The sequence below is a fragment of the Eubalaena glacialis genome, chromosome 4 (assembly GCF_028564815.1).
Source record: "Eubalaena glacialis isolate mEubGla1 chromosome 4, mEubGla1.1.hap2.+ XY, whole genome shotgun sequence".
In the NCBI taxonomy this organism is placed as follows: Eukaryota; Metazoa; Chordata; class Mammalia; order Artiodactyla; family Balaenidae; genus Eubalaena; species Eubalaena glacialis.
This window is the reverse complement of record NC_083719.1, coordinates 141751813-141767597: the sequence shown is the minus strand read 5'-3', so window position 1 is coordinate 141767597 and position 15785 is coordinate 141751813. Positions and strand designations below refer to the sequence as shown.

Here is a 15785-nt window from a genome sequence, read left to right as displayed (position 1 = left end):
CCACAATTTTTAAAGATTATACCCCATTTATAATTATTATCAAATTTTGGCTATATTCCCTGTGTTGCACAATATATCCCCGTAGCTTATTTGTTTTGTACATAAGTTTGTACCTCTGAATCCACTACTCCTATCTTGCTCCTCCCTCCTTCCCCTCCCCAATGGTAACCACTAATTTGTTTCCTGTATCTGTCAGTCTGTTTCTTTTTTGTTATATTCACTAGTTTGTTTTATTTTTTAGATGCCACATATAAGTGATATCATACAGTATTTGTCTTTGTCTGACTTCTTTCACTTAGCATAATGCCCTCCAAGTCCATCCATGTTGTTGCGGTCACCTCTGCTTCTGACTCATGGGCTATAAATTGGCGGCTTCCACGACCACCTCCTCACGTTCAATTAATTTGCTAGAGGGGCTCACAGAACTCAGGAAAGCAGTTTACTTATTAGATTACCACTTTACTATAAAGGACATAACTCAGGAACAGTCAGATGGAAGAGATGCATAAGGCAAGGTATGTGGGAAGGGGCACTGAGCCTCCATGCCCTACAGATGTGCACCCTCCCACCACCTATACGTGTTCACCAACTACGAAGCTCTCTGAACCCAATCCTTTCGGGTTTTTATGGAGGCTTCATTAAGTAAGCATGATTGATTAATCACTGGTCATTAGTGATTAACTCAACCTTCAGCCCCTCTCCCTTCCCCAGAGGCGGGGGTGGAGTGGGTCGAGGCTGAGAGCTCCAAACTCTGACACTAGACCTCATCCTTAGGGGCTTTCCAAAAGTCATCGCATTAACATTAACTCAGGTGTGGTTGAAAGAGGCTTGTTATGAGTAACAAAATGAACCTTTATCTCTTTCCACCTAGGAAATCCCAAAGGTTTTAGGAACTCTGTGCCAGGAACTGGACAAACACCAAATACATACTTATTACAAATCATATTATCACACCTGCTTAATACATTTAACATTCAGGCATTACTCCATGCCAATACTAATATTATCTCTTTAATGACTACATTGTACACTACCACATAAATATGCCAAAAATGTTTAAAGTAATACCCTCTGTTCAACATTAGTTCTAGTTTTCTAAAATTTCTAAAATTATGAATGATCCTGCAATGTATCTTTATATATACACCTATACATATTTTTAATAACTTCCTTAAAATAAGTGACTAGAAGAGAATCAGGTTTAAAGCTGTACTGTCTAATATGGTACTCACTAGCCACGTGTGACCACTTAAATTAACAAATAAAAAATTTAAAAATTCATTTTATCAGCTGTACTAGCCACATTTCAACTACTCAACAGCCAGATGACTGTTAAAATGTGGTAGCCAATGGCCAGTGGCTACCATACTGGACAGTGTAGATACAGAGCATTCCCATCACTGCAAAAGGTTCCACTGGTAGCCCTGATCTAGAGAAATGTTCATATAAAAATTTGATATCTGTACCCCATAGAAATGATGTAGCAATCCAAACTCCCAATATTAGTACATGAATTCCTACCTCCTCTTCTTGTCAACATCAGATCAATGTTCTGATCTGAGAGATGAGACATCATGTTTCAATTTGCATTTAAAAATTATTAGTGAGGCTGAAAGTCTGCACATTTTGTGGCCATTTGTGTTTATTTTTGTTGTTGAATTATCTGAACTCTGTCTATTTTAAAAGAATCAAGCTTAAACATATCCTTTTCCCAATGACCCATAAAACCAAACCTTATGTGCAGCAAAGAGACATTTCTTCATCTGTTTTGCTGGTTTCCTAATATTAATTTCACAAAGATATTTATTAAAGCAGCATAAAAATAGCTAATACTACAATTGGGGTGAGTTACCCAGGTGTACACAGTTATCAAAACTCACTGAGCGGGACTTCCCTGGTGGCATAGTGGTTAAGAATCCGCCTGCCAATGCAGAGGACATGGGTTCGAGCCCTGGTCCGGGAAGATCCCACATGCCACAGAGCAACTAAGTCCGTGCACCACAACTACTGAGCCTGCGCGCCTAGAACCCGTGCTCCGCAACGAGAAGCCACCACAATGAGAAGCCTGCGCACCGCAACAAAGAGTAGCTCCCACTCACCGCAACTAGAGAAAGCTTGCACGCAGTAACAAAAGACCCAACGCAGCCCCCGCCCACCCCCCCAAAAAAAACTCACTGAGCTGTACACATCAGAGCTTAAACAATTTCACAACATGTAAACCATACCTTAATTTTTATAATGAGAATGGAGAGCAGAGTATGTAACATTTTGAGGCAAACCACTCAATTGTCAAACTGATGGCAATCCACTATATCAGGGCAAAATAAAGTGTTAGAAAAGCATTGCTAACATTTTAACATAGACATTTAATCAATGTTTCTAAAAAGCCTGTGCCAGTGATGTGAAAGCTGAACCAAACACTCACTTTCTGGAAAATCATTGCCCTGATGTTACTGTACGGTACTTGATTTAATTTTCCAAGCCATTTCTGGTGAGGTCGTTCATGACTTGGCTCATTTTTGCCCTTTATCCTTCTCTTCTGGTAGCACACACTAACACAAAAGCTAACACATGCATTTTAAAACCAACAGATTTGATCATGAAAAGTGCCTAAGGAAGGACACAGACAAGATGCTTTTCCTCACCTCCCACTACCTCCCCACTCCCATTCTTACACTGCACATTTACCATCTCAGTCCAGCACCAATCCATCATAACCCGTTCAGTGAGTGAGCGCTTCAGAGGCATAAGCCACAAATCTCATTCACGTTCTTTGCAAACTCAGATATTACAGTAACTCTTCAGGCGACCTTGCTTATGGGATCAGAAGGAAGGATATATGGAGGACACTAAGCCTCTCTTTCCCAAAGTGAAGGCTTGCTCAGTTACTAGCCCAGGGCAAAGTAGCAGGAAAGTGTGCATTTTATAGGACATCTGCTTTGTAGGAAGACAGCTGTTTTTATTAAATTCTACATATTTTGGCTTTGGAATCAAGGAGATCTGGGTTTGAGAATCAGTTCTGCTATTTATTAGATACATGATTTCAGGCAAGTTACTGTACTACTCTAAGCTGTTCTCTTATGGGGATGTTAACAGTATATGTCATAGACATGTTGTGAAGATTAAATGAAAACACAAGTAACATTTTAAGCTCAGTGGTTGGCACGTTACTGGTGCTTAACAAATGACAGCTACCATCACACACAATTCTGTTCCTCAAGAACGAAATGTAAATGACACAGGTCCCAGTCACTGCTCTCTGTAACCAAATCACCACCACCAGGAAATTCAGGCAGTCTTTTTGCTAACAATGGATTAACATAAACAAGCAGCATACCATAATTCTAAAGTCTGACCAAAAAAAATAGCCATTACAGGAATTTTAGCAGCCAACCATAGATCATTAAAAAAAAAGCTAAAAGGCATATATATATATATGTTGGAAACAATTACACAAGATGAACATAAGAACTCAAAGTTCACAGGAAAAAAAGGAAATTTCTTTGCTAAGCAGACACACTCAATACTGCCCCATCATGCCACTGATTTATCTCAGATCCATCACTACTAAAACAATAAACATACAGATGGGCAAGTCACTCTTTACCACAAATGAAGCAGTCTATGATAGCGCATCAGTCACATTTATTCACTTTAAAAAGCAGTTAACATGGGCTTCCCTGGTGGCGCAGTGGTTGAGAATCTGCCTGCCAATGCAGGGGACACGGGTTCGAGCCCTGGTCTGGGAAGATCCCACATGCCGCGGAGCAACTAAGCCCGTGTGCCACAACTGCTGAGCGTGCGCGTCTGGAGCCTGTGCTCCGCAACAAGAGATGCCGCGACAGTGAGAGGCCAGAGCACCGCGATGAAGAGTGGCCCCCGCTTGCCGCAACTAGAGAAAGCCCTCGCACAGAAACGAAGACCCAACACAGCCAATAAATAAATAAAAACAAATTTTAAAAAAGAAGGAAAAAAAAAAGCAGTTAACATGGCAGATCATGCACAATAAACAAAATAGTTACCTTTTTCTCTGCATCTGGCATGTTTTTTTCCAGTTCCATTAGGTATTCGTCATCTAGTTCAGAGGAATTCACATCATGATCAGGTTTGTTCTCAACCTTGTCCACTCCTGGCTCCTCCTTCTCAAATGAGGCACTTGCATCATGAAAGCACTCCTCTTCTCCTCGGTCCTCCTGGGGACGGGCCTCAACATCCCTGAGCAGCTTGCTCTGGGGATGGTGATCTTTGGCATTAGACGCTGGAGGGTTAACACGCTCTGCTTCCTGGAGCTCTGTAACTTTCAAACCATTGAACAGATCCTCTGGCACTCTACAGTTTTCTGACTTCTCCCCCATGCTGAATCAGTGAGGGAGGTGAAGCTGAAACTCTGGGAAAGAGAAAACACGTTAGGTAATGGTATCTATCTATCAAATCCTACCTATCACACCTAAACAAACTTCTGCATCAAGGCCCAAATCACACCCTAACTTCCTTTCACTGGAATTCATTCATTTATATATTCATATAGAAAGGTTATCATACGCCCATAAATAATGCCAAATGTAATTTTAACTGATACCCTTTTCAGAATTTCTTATAAGCAACAAGAGACACCGATTTTAATGTGACTCTTCCACTTTCCACTGCTCCCAGTTTGTCGGGGTAGCAAAAAATAGGCATAAGGGAAAACAATGCCAAGAAAAATGAAGCGTCTCTAATTTTTATTCAGAACGAATAGCCAGGTCGTAAATAAGGAACTACAGCCTGTCTTTCCAGCACCACCACACGAAGCTCAAAAATAAGTTTCTGGTGGAGCTAAAAATACAATCCGTGCCAAAAGAATAATCACCAACTTCCCCCACAGGCGTTTGGTAGAGCCAACGCAGGTTATAGTGGGAGGCCCTGGCTCAGGTGGCCCTTATCAGCATTCCCGAGGGAGTCAGAATCAGCCACGAAAAGCGTAGTTCTCAACCCTGGCTGCAAAACGTTAACACCTGGGACGCTTTAGCAAGTTCTGCTGCCCAGATCTTATACTCCGCAGATTCTGATTTGTTGCTCTGGCGTGGAGCCAGGGCATCTGTATCTTTAAAAAGGCATCCCAGGTGATTCTCACGTGCAGCCAATTGAGAACCAGTGCTGTAGAAGCTGAGTCAGATCGTCAGCACCGCCGCCCCTCTGGTCGCAGTAAAATTACGCCAACGACCCTTGTGTTGCGACAAGAACCCGAATTCGCTCCAGCTCGTCCCAAGAAAACTTAAAACAGCACGATTTTATTACGGAGACTTTGCCTCCACAGCAACGTTTTGTTTCTCCCCGCTCCCAGGTCTAGTGGAAGAACACAGGGGTTTGAGGCCTCAGAGTTAAGGAGGGCCACCCCACCCTTCCCAAAGGTTCGTCCCGTAGCTGTGTCCCTCACCGCCAAGAAAACAGACCCGTGGGGCTACTCACAGCTTCACAGCTCCACTCGTCCTCACCCTCTTCGCCTCTGAGATCCTCTACTTCCGCTCAGTCAGAAGCTCTTCCGTCGGCGCTGACCAATAGCGTCGCTGTTGGCAAAGCATCCTGGGAAATGTAGTAAAATCTCAGGATGACAGGGCGTTGCTGTCGCTGTGTGACGTCATTGTACGGGCTTAAATATGAGCGACGGTTGCCGTCTTGGGTTACGGCAAGAGTCCGCGCTACTACGCACTGCAGGAAAAAACGGAAAAGAGAAAGGCTGTTTCTATGGTGTTACTTTTACACCTCCGATATGACCTCTTTCATGTCAGCTATGCTGTGTATAGTAGAATCCTGAAGCATGAACCTTGTCCAGAAATAAAGTTTTCCCTCTTATGTTTCTCAAAGTGTGTCTTTCAAGGGGTCTACCGCTAGATCAAAACAGTGTTGACAATAATACTAAGTTGTTATCTGCCTTTTCCATACTCCTTCTCTCATGAACGTACAATGGATTTTTCCAAAGGTTATGTGTCCTGTGATAGTGCAATGAACTGAACGCAGAAGGAGTGATGAGACTCCAGATGTCTTCTATTAAGCCAGAGGTTTGCAAAAATGTAAAACAATGCCACTCTTCTCACTATATATATTTTTTTGTTTTGGAAAACACAGTATCTATAAAAAGATTATTTATGTTGCATATAATGGGTGTATTGTTATCTTAATTGACAAATTAACATTAGAATGTTTTCATTTCTACTAGTAAATATTGATAGGTATAACTCACATAAACAAAAGCTTTTCGTGGTCCTCAATAATATTCGAGAGTATTAAGCAGTCCTGGAACCAGAAGTGAACTGTTGGCCTATACATTCATTCAAGAAATGTTTACTGAATGTTTATTAGACCCCAAGCATTGCCCACTAGGAATACAGAATTGAGATATCCCTTAAGGTAGCCAGACATGTTACCAGCAAGAACAGCAGGGTATTAGTTAGTTTTCTATAATTCACAGAATCTATTGCAGAGATAGCTGGGAGGGACTTTTTCCGGAAGGATATCAAATTTATTTCTTCAGTTTATGTCTAAATGAGGTTATGCATACAGTTATATTTTTGTGTAAATCAAAAGCTTTAATATACTGAAAGTAAACATTAAAAATATATCAGAATTTTGGAAACCTTTTAATATTTCTTAATTTTCTAAATACAGCAAGAACTATAAAAAGGTAAGTGGTTAGGTCTTATGATCTTTAAGAAGTCCTGTTAATAAATTCTGGTGTGATAGAAAGGCTATAAATTTTAGAGCAAACTAAATAAGTAAATAAATAAGTTAAATAAATGCATTACAATGTCAGCTTCTTTACTAGCTGTCCAACTTTGGACAATAATTCTAGTAGCTAACCTTGATTGATTATGTGCTTATTAGGTGCTGCTACATGCTGTGAAAAATGCTTTAGATGGATTATTTGATTATTTGAATTCTAATTCTGGCTCTGCCACTTGACTAGCTGTGTGACATTGGGACAAATTACTTAATGCTTCTAAGCTTAATATATAAATTTACCTCATACGTAAAAATTGGGATTGGTAACAATGGTTCCTCCCTCTTTAGTTTTTTGGCAGAAAGAAATGATATAATCTAGAAGGACCCACAGGACTTGGCACATAATATTTAATTAATCTGAGAGAAAATAATGATATGTGACAGGGCTTGTGACAATAGCTGTGTACCGGAAACCTAATAAGAAACAGTCCCTGCCCTCCTCCATCCCAAGGAACTCACAGGCTAGTGGGGGAGGGGAAGGGAGGGATAAAGGCACTACTGAGCCTAAAGGAAGAAGCAATCCATTCTTTTCTTTTAATCTCAAGAAGAACAAACGTCCAGTTGGACCAGCTTGGTAGATCTTCACTAATAAGATATTTGAGTTAGTCTGTTGAAAGAGGAATAATTCATTAAGAGGACAAAAACTGGAGAGGCTGAAGGACATCTTGAAAATATTAGAAGCATTCTGGGGAATGATAAGCAGTCGGATGTTGCTGAGGTAGAGAGCACAAAGCAAGAAACATTTTTAGAGATGCAAGCCCACCAATCAATTCTGAGAACCATGGAGATTTTGTCTTTGTGCTTACTACCCCTCTGTAAAAGGAAAAGAAATGTTTTTCATCTAGAGGGCAGTTCTGTTATTTTCCCAGCGCAAAGACCATGTCTGTCTTGTTTACAGTTGTAAGGGGTCAGTGAACATCCTGTTATCACATGGGTGAATGATCCTCTTTCAGGAATTTATGGACAAAACACTGAGTAACTCAGTGCTCTGATGGGTTGCGTAAGATTTTGAGACTTCTGGAACTTCCTTATACCACTGTTGTAAGAATTAAACACAGAAAGTGAAGGGCTTAAGATAGAAAAAAATACTTTAATATTAATAGCACTTAGCGTGGCAAGTGCCCAATAAATATTTGCTGTTATTGTAATCATTATTATTAATGAAGGTGTTATAGTATTACCACTATTATGACCAATTACTAATAGTAATAGTAATTATTACTTGTGTTACTAATGATAAACAATAATATTATTAATAGTGATAATATGTGTGAAGTTTTTATTCACACCCCCCCAGACAAGGGACTGAGCACCTAAGTTTGTTGAAAGAATGGAAGCTGAACATGAATGAATGAATAATGAATGAATGAATGCTAGGCAGCATACTAGACCCTGTGGTGGGTACAGCAATAAATCTGGAGAGTAGAAAAATAATCATTTACTCTTTGCTTTTCTCCCTGGGGGGAGCAGCTGGGTGGTTTCCTTAGTGGCACATGCCCATCTCTCAGTCATAAGGAGTTGCCCACTTGGTCTGGGCCAGCTAGCTCTGGGCTGGGAGCAGATCAGGGACTAGGAAGGGGGTAAGCAAGTCTCGGCAATGGGTAGAAGTGATGGAAGATACCAGAGAAGGAGTCTTATACTCAAGGGTGCTCCTTTGGGTCACTGGCATGGCAACGGGATTGTTGCGCAGTATGGTGGTTAAGAGTGTAAGTTCTAGTGTCAGACTGCCTGGGTTTGAATCCCTGCTCTGCCTCTTAGCAGCTGTGTGATATGACCTTGGACAAGTCACTAAACCTTAACACCTACCTCAGAAAGTTTCATGAAGCTTAAATGGGATAACGATCCTAAAACTCTTTGTACAGACCCCGGCTCAAACTTTAACTGTATTTTAAGTTAAAGCAATTTATTTTAATTGCTTTGTGGAGAATCTGCAGGCAGAGATGGAAATCACTCCTGCCTCTCCCAGTGACTTATTATGTACACACTGTACTAAAACTTTAGGAGGCTCTGTGCATCTATGCTCCCTGGAGCTAGAGATTTAAGTCTCTGCTACCGATTCAGTCCCTTTTGTGCTCAATGTGAATATATTAATACCACAAGGCTACTGAGCCCAGCTTTGGGAACAAAGCTTTACACTCCGGTATCCTCTAACCTGGGCTCCTTCTCCCAGAGTTGGGGTGCTTGAATTTGCTAAAGCAGGGTCCAATATCCAGGAATAGTCAGGGATGTATATAAAAATATATAATTAACATGTAGATCCTGTATTCTTATAGTGTTTCCAAGGGATGCTATGGCTTTTTATTTTTTCCCAGTTCTAATTTTCAAATTGAGATTTCTTGATAGGAGACATAATCAAGAGTTAACATCCTGTGCATTTAGATTTCTAGGTTTCTGCTTCCCTGTGATCAGCATGTCCAATAGTGATAGATGTGAGACATGTATGTGTAACAGAGAAGAACAAACCTGACCCCATGTTAGAACTATTCCTTTAGCTCTAACCCTTGTGCTCTGTCGCCTGTGCTTAGTCATGCTGGCTCTGTACCTTTGTAAAAGAATGTTGCCTATAGCCTGCAATAGACCAGACAGCTCGTTTTCAAGGCTCTGACCTTTAAAGGTATAACACTTTCCCATTAAAAAGTTGCAGAACAGAGAATAACATTTGGCTTGTTGGAGGTTTATAGGAACATTGTGACCACATCTATGTGGACAGCTGCAAGAATCAAGGATTTCTGGCATCAAGAAGTTTGCAACAACTGGCCACACCCCCTCCCCTTTTAGTACGAAAGAAGCCTGAATTCTAACTCAGGTAAGATGGTTCTCTGGGACACTAGTCCACCATCTTCTCGGTCTGCTGGCTTTCTGAATAAAGTCACTATTCCTTGCCCCAACACCTCGTCTCTCGACTTATTGGCCTGTCGTGTGGTGAGCAGTACAAGCTTGGACTTGGTAATGTATGCAATTTTTAAAGTTCTAGCAGGGCGCTTCCCTGGTGGCGCAGTGGTTAAGAATCTGCCTGCCAATGCAGGGGACAGGGGTTCGAGCCTTGGTCCGAGAAGATCCCACGTGCTGCATAGCAACTAAGCCTGCGAGCCACAACTACTGAGCCCACGTGCCACAACTGCTGAAGCCCGCGCGCCTAGAGCCCTGCTCCACAACCGGAGAAGCCACTGCAATGAGAAGCCCGCGCACCGCAACGAAGAGTAGCCCCCGCTCACCGCAACTAGAGAAAAGCCTGCGCACAGCAACAAAGAGTAGGCCCCTCTCACCGCAACTAGAGAAAGCCCAAGCACGGCGACAAAGACCCAAAGCAGCCAAAATAAATTAATTAATTAATTAAAAAAAAAAAAACTTGAACCTGTACTCAGATTTCATAAAATTTACAGTTAAAAAAATAGATTCATATATCCAAAATTTTCAAAAATACTTCCCAAATGACTGAGTCAAATACTAGTTTTTTAATTTAAATTTAATTAATATGAAATAAAACCATTAATATGGTTGCACTAGTCACATTTCAAATGCTCAACAGCCACATGAAGCTAATGTCTACAGTATCAGATAAGAGAGGCTTAGATTTTCCAGAAAAACAGCTAACTAACATTCATAGAGAACTTAGGTGTGTCAGGGGGTGTGCGCATTATTTTACATTTGTAATTGTAGGTAATCCTTACAACAACCCTGGCCTCCCTACTTTCACCCTTTCTTCCTATGATCCCATCACCATGCAGTAGTAACCAGACTGATCTTTTAAACACACGAGTCCTGTTCAAGTCTTAACCATTTTCACTGGCTTCTCAGTCTGATTAGAATAAAATCTAAAATTCCTTGTCATGACCCATAAGGCCCATGTAAGCTGGTCTCTACCTACCTCTCTGACCTCATCTTGTACCACTGTCCCTCTTGGATGCTGACTACTCTCTTCCTTCCTAAAACACAGTATTTTCCCCATCTCAAGACCCTTCTGTTCCACATTCCCTCTGCCTGATGCCATTAACAGCTCTTCCCGTGGTTTGCTCATTCTCATTCTGCAGGTCTTGCCTAAATATCACTTAAGTAGCTCACTCTGTTACATCACCCCGTCTCCTTCATACCATTTATCACATCTGTAACAATCCTGAGTATTTATTTACTTGGTTATAATAACTCCTTCTACTAGACTGTCAGAGCCACAAGGATTGAGTTCTTGTCTGTCTGCTTTGCTGTGAAATCCACAGAGCCCCGCACAATGCCTGGCGCACAATAGACACACAAATATTGTATAAATGGATGACATTGATAGGTATTATTATTACAAATGATAAGACTGAGGCTCAGAGAGGTTAAAAGTTTTCCCCAAGGTCACACAGCTAGTCGAACAGAACAAGGACATAAAGCTGGGTCTAACCACAAAGTCTGTGTTTTTCTAAAGAACAAAAGGGGTGGGCAGATATAGTAACCTTAACTGTTAAAGGAGAAGTGGCTTTGAAGGTGATTTATATCTATAAAAAAAAAATGGATATATACTTGGCAGGAAAACTCAGCAGTTTTTCATTGTCAAGCTAATGGCTCAGAGCCTGGTTAAAGATGAGGCCTTTAATGCTGGTAATGGAAGGATGAAGATACCATATAAAATGGAGACTGACAGTCTTGGAGGGAGTCATGCAGAAGACTGCCAAGGCAAGCATCCTGCACCCACTTGCCCTACTGCCCAACCCCCCTCTGCCCTCAACCTTGGTCATTTGGATGAAGAAAGGGAATTCGTGCCCCAACCACAAATGGAATGACTGAGCTAGGACATTTTTTTCCCCAGGGACTCATCCGCTGGACCAAACAATTTATTCTGAGTTAGGACACATACTTCCAACCCTCACTTTACTATATTAAATGTCAATGCCCATTTTAAAGCATAAAGCAATGTGTTCAGGATGTATAAACCTTTGCAAGTTCAGGCAGCAGGCCAATTTTGGTCCAGCAGGTGTCAAGGATGGGAGTCAGAAGGAAGAAGGGATTGTTTGCTGAGTGCCAACTGGTTGTCAAGCACTGTGCTGAACATTTTTATTTGTCATTCCCCTCACTGAATCCTCCCAGGCTCCCATTTAAAGGAGGAGGGAATCTTTTCACTCCAGAAAGGAGACTGGTTTCTTTGTCATCCTTTGTTCAGGTCAAAGCAGAGGCAGTGGATATTGGGGGAGCTAAATAACCTACAAATTCCACAGCAAGAAGCTCTGTCCCAGATTTCAGATCGCAGCTTGGAGGTCCCCTCTCTGGGGGCTCACATTTTAAAGAGGATGCCTCTAACCACACCCCACCACTCCAGTGATTCTCTTTCACAGGGCTCCATTTCATGAATCATGGCACGTTAAAAAATTATTTTCAATTATTTTACTTACTTCTTGTCTTTTCTGCTACAGAGAAAGCATAGCAGTTTTACAGCAAGAGTTGGCAAACTTTTCCGGTAAAAGGACAGGTAGTAAATATTTTAGGGTCTGTGGGCCATGTGGTCTCTGCTGCAACTGCTAGACTGCTATTATCACCTGAAAGCTGCCAAAGACACCATGTAAATGAATGAGAACATGTATGTTCCAATAAAACTTTATTTACAAAAGCAGACATTGGGCTGGACTTGACCAGTGACTGTAGTTTGCCAACCCCTGTTTTAGAGCATGGATTGTGGCATCAGACTGGCTGAGACTGAATCCCAGCTCAGCCCCCGACTAGTCCTGTAAACTTGGACAAGCTCCTTAACTTTAATAAACTCCCCATTCCTTATCTATAATGTAACATGGGGTAACAGTATTTTCCTTCTAGGGTGATTGGGAAGCATAAATGAATTAACATAAGTAAAATACTAGAACAGAGCCTGTCTCTTAAAATTTTTAATGTTATCGACATTAGTCTTAAGTGTCAGGAGGGCAAAGGCCACATCAGGGGCTTCCCTGGTGGTGCAGTGGTTGAGAATCTGCCTGCCAATGCAGGGGACACGGGTTCAAGCCCCGGTCTGGGAAGATCCCACATGCCGCGGAGCAACTAGGCCCGTGAGCCACAACTACTGAGCCTGCGCGTCTGGAGCCTGTGCTCCGCAACAAGAGAGGCCGCGATAGTGAGAGGCCTGCGCATCACGATGAAGAGTGGCCCCCGCTTGCCACAACTAGAGAAAGCCCTCGCACAGAAACGAAGACCCAACACAGCCAAAAATAAATAATAAATAAAAAAAAAAAAAAAAAAAAAGGCCACATCAGTTGTGCTTGGCACAGTGCCTTGCAAAATGTAAGCAGTCAAGGAACACTTGTAAACAAATGAATGAGTAAATAAATGAATGAATGAATGAATGATCTCTCACTAGGATCATAAGAAAACCAGGGTTTATTCTCTGTTTTTATTTATATATATATAAAATAGGCTTTTCTTTTTCTTTTTTAGTAGCATGAAAATTTCCCCTAATCCTAACTTTTAGCTGGGTTCTTCTCTATGTGGCTCAGACACCAGAATCAGACTGACATTTTCTCGAAGCCAGAAAAGAACGGCAGCTTCCATTGTGCAAACCAGACATCCTCCGCAACAAAAACATCCCAAAGTATTTCCATAAATCCTTGGGGAAACCAATCAAAATACCAGCTTGTTTAGGAACCATCTTCCTTGGCCAAGCTGATTACCTCCCAGTATCCTGTGTCTTTGAGTTTAAGACTGTGAAAGCACTAAGTAACACCCCAAACATAATTTGAGGTCATTTCTAAAATATCATTTAGCAAGTTAAGATCTTTGTAGATATTTACTTTGCTATTTAAAACATGAATTATGGTCACCTCAGCAGATTTCTTGGATGAATAAATATTTCATAAATATTCACAGATATTTTAAAGGCACAGATTATGAAATAAACCAACTTCCTCAATTTTCCTGTCATTTGTCCAATTATCCCTGTATTTAGAGATTACAGAGGAAATGACTGGCTGATCTATGATTTTTTCTTTTAACCATGGTACATTGGCTTAAGTTTTTCAGAGCCTAAGATAACTGGAGTTATATGACCCATTGGAGAGATCTCATTTTATCTCCTTGTGTTCATAAGTAGTTCCATCCAAGTGCATTTAAGGTGCAATTTCCCCTTTATTATTGAATTTTATACTAGTTCAATCCCACTCTGGCACTAGGAAAATATATGGCTGTCTCAGGACACTTATCTAGAAGTGATAGAAAAACATCAGCATCTCTGGGAAATAGGTCTAAGGTTGGATAATTTAATAACCCATATCATTTACTTGGTACTTCAGAAGCTGACTCTGCATAATTGAAAAGGCATAAGCTCTGCATCTGTGTGTGCTCACGTGCAGATTTCTCTGGTTCTCCTAGCAGTTCTTAATTAGATAAGGCAAGTATTATTCTCATTTTACAGAAGAGAAAACTGAGGAAATGGAGAGCTGAAGGGTCTTGTTCAGGATGACCATGATAGCTAGTGGCATAGTTTCATTTACAGCCAGAGGGGCAAAGAGATCTCATATTTCAGAAGCTTTGTCTCATTTGTTCCATGGACTCCTTGGTAGTCTACTGAAGGCTATGGACCCCTTCTTAGAAAATGTTTTTAAAGGCATAAAGCAAAATACACAGGAGTATGAAGAAAATAAATTATTTTGAAATATAGTTACTAAAATATGAGGAAAAAAATTGTAAGGTAGATCTATATAAATATATGTCTCTTTATTAACACATTAAATATGGCAGGTCTAATAACTACCGTAATTTTGAGGTAGTGATGAACATAAATGATAACATATCTGAAACTATAATATGCAACTATAATATGCTCTAAAATATCTGTGATTTCTTTTGGTGAAAAAGTCACAGATTCTGCTAATATCACTGTGGTCCGTTGCCTACAGTCATGATAGAAGGAAATGCTAAATTTCAACTAGAGGTTAGGGAAAATAGGAATGAAATAGTTTTCCCCATCCAAATTCACAACCCTTCTCCCTGAATTTTATCCATGGTCCCGACAAGGGTCTGTAGACCTTAAGTTAAGAACTCCTTCTCTAGTCTGGTCCTTCATAAAGCAGATGAGAAAACTGGGGGCCAGAGAGAGAAAGTGATTATTTAGGATTGCTTAGCTATGTAATAGCAGGGATAAAACTAGAACCCAGGGGTTGAAAAGGCCTTCCTTACAGGGCTATTATGAAGAGTAAATACAATAATATGTAAATGCTGGCACAGTATCAGGCACACAATAGCCATCTTGCAAAAAACATGGCTACGTGATGCAGTGGAAGCACAAAGAGATGGGACTTTCTGGAAATCTCCTTAAATAAAAGGGGGACAGAGTCAGCTGTATGTGCCTTTTGCCTGTGTCCCTTTCCTTTTCCTGCCTGGAAGAGAGACATTGTGCCACATTAGAAGGACACTACAGGCAAATGCGAGAAGGGACACGGGGCTCTCCTCATGGTTTGGAGCGGCCGCATTAACCCTGGGTCACCTACCCCCAGACTTCTCACACGACAGAAAAAATAATCTTCTGACTTGTTCAAGCCACTGCTACTTGTGTTCTGTTATGTGCAGCCAACTCACTCACTGACACACAGCTCTTGCTGGTTGGGTGGCTGACTGTCTCTGAGCTTCTCAGTCTATAAGCGCAACACCAAGGTTTTCTGGTGAGGATCAGAGGATACAGAGAACTTAACGCAGTGCCTGGCCCAATTCAAGTGCGCAGTTAAAGGCAGCTGTTGTTACTATTACAGTTTCAGTGCCTCGCAATTCAGTGCTCTTTCTTCCGTATTGGCTCACAGCTTCAAAACCACACTCACAATTCCTATCTACCCCCCACCTACCCCCAGCACCCCTCTCCCCTCCCTCTGGTACACATGCCTCTAATTCAGCCTTGATTAAATGCTTATCATGTCTCACAGAAAGGAACAGTTTATGAAAATGCTGACAGAGGCAGAACACCTAATAATTAGTGGCTAGCAACCACAGACATGGAAGCAATTAGGAGGTTTATATAAATTCAGGGGATAAAAGCAACTTCTCATTTATTCCTCAGATTTCTTGCATAAGCCCTT

At 41.2% G+C, this 15785-nt stretch overlaps 1 protein-coding gene across 1 annotated transcript in view; it reads right to left on the bottom strand.

The window, feature by feature from the left end:
- The window catches only part of TTC1 (tetratricopeptide repeat domain 1), a 75266-nt gene that overhangs the window by 49269 nt on the left and 10212 nt on the right, over positions 1-15785 (bottom strand). The window contains exons 2-3 of the mRNA XM_061188392.1: positions 5449-5688; positions 4023-4387 (exon numbers count right to left, since the gene is read on the bottom strand). Of these exons, the coding sequence (XP_061044375.1) occupies positions 4023-4355 (333 nt within the window). The 5' untranslated portion in view covers positions 4356-4387; positions 5449-5688. The remainder of the gene's footprint in view (positions 1-4022; positions 4388-5448; positions 5689-15785) is intronic.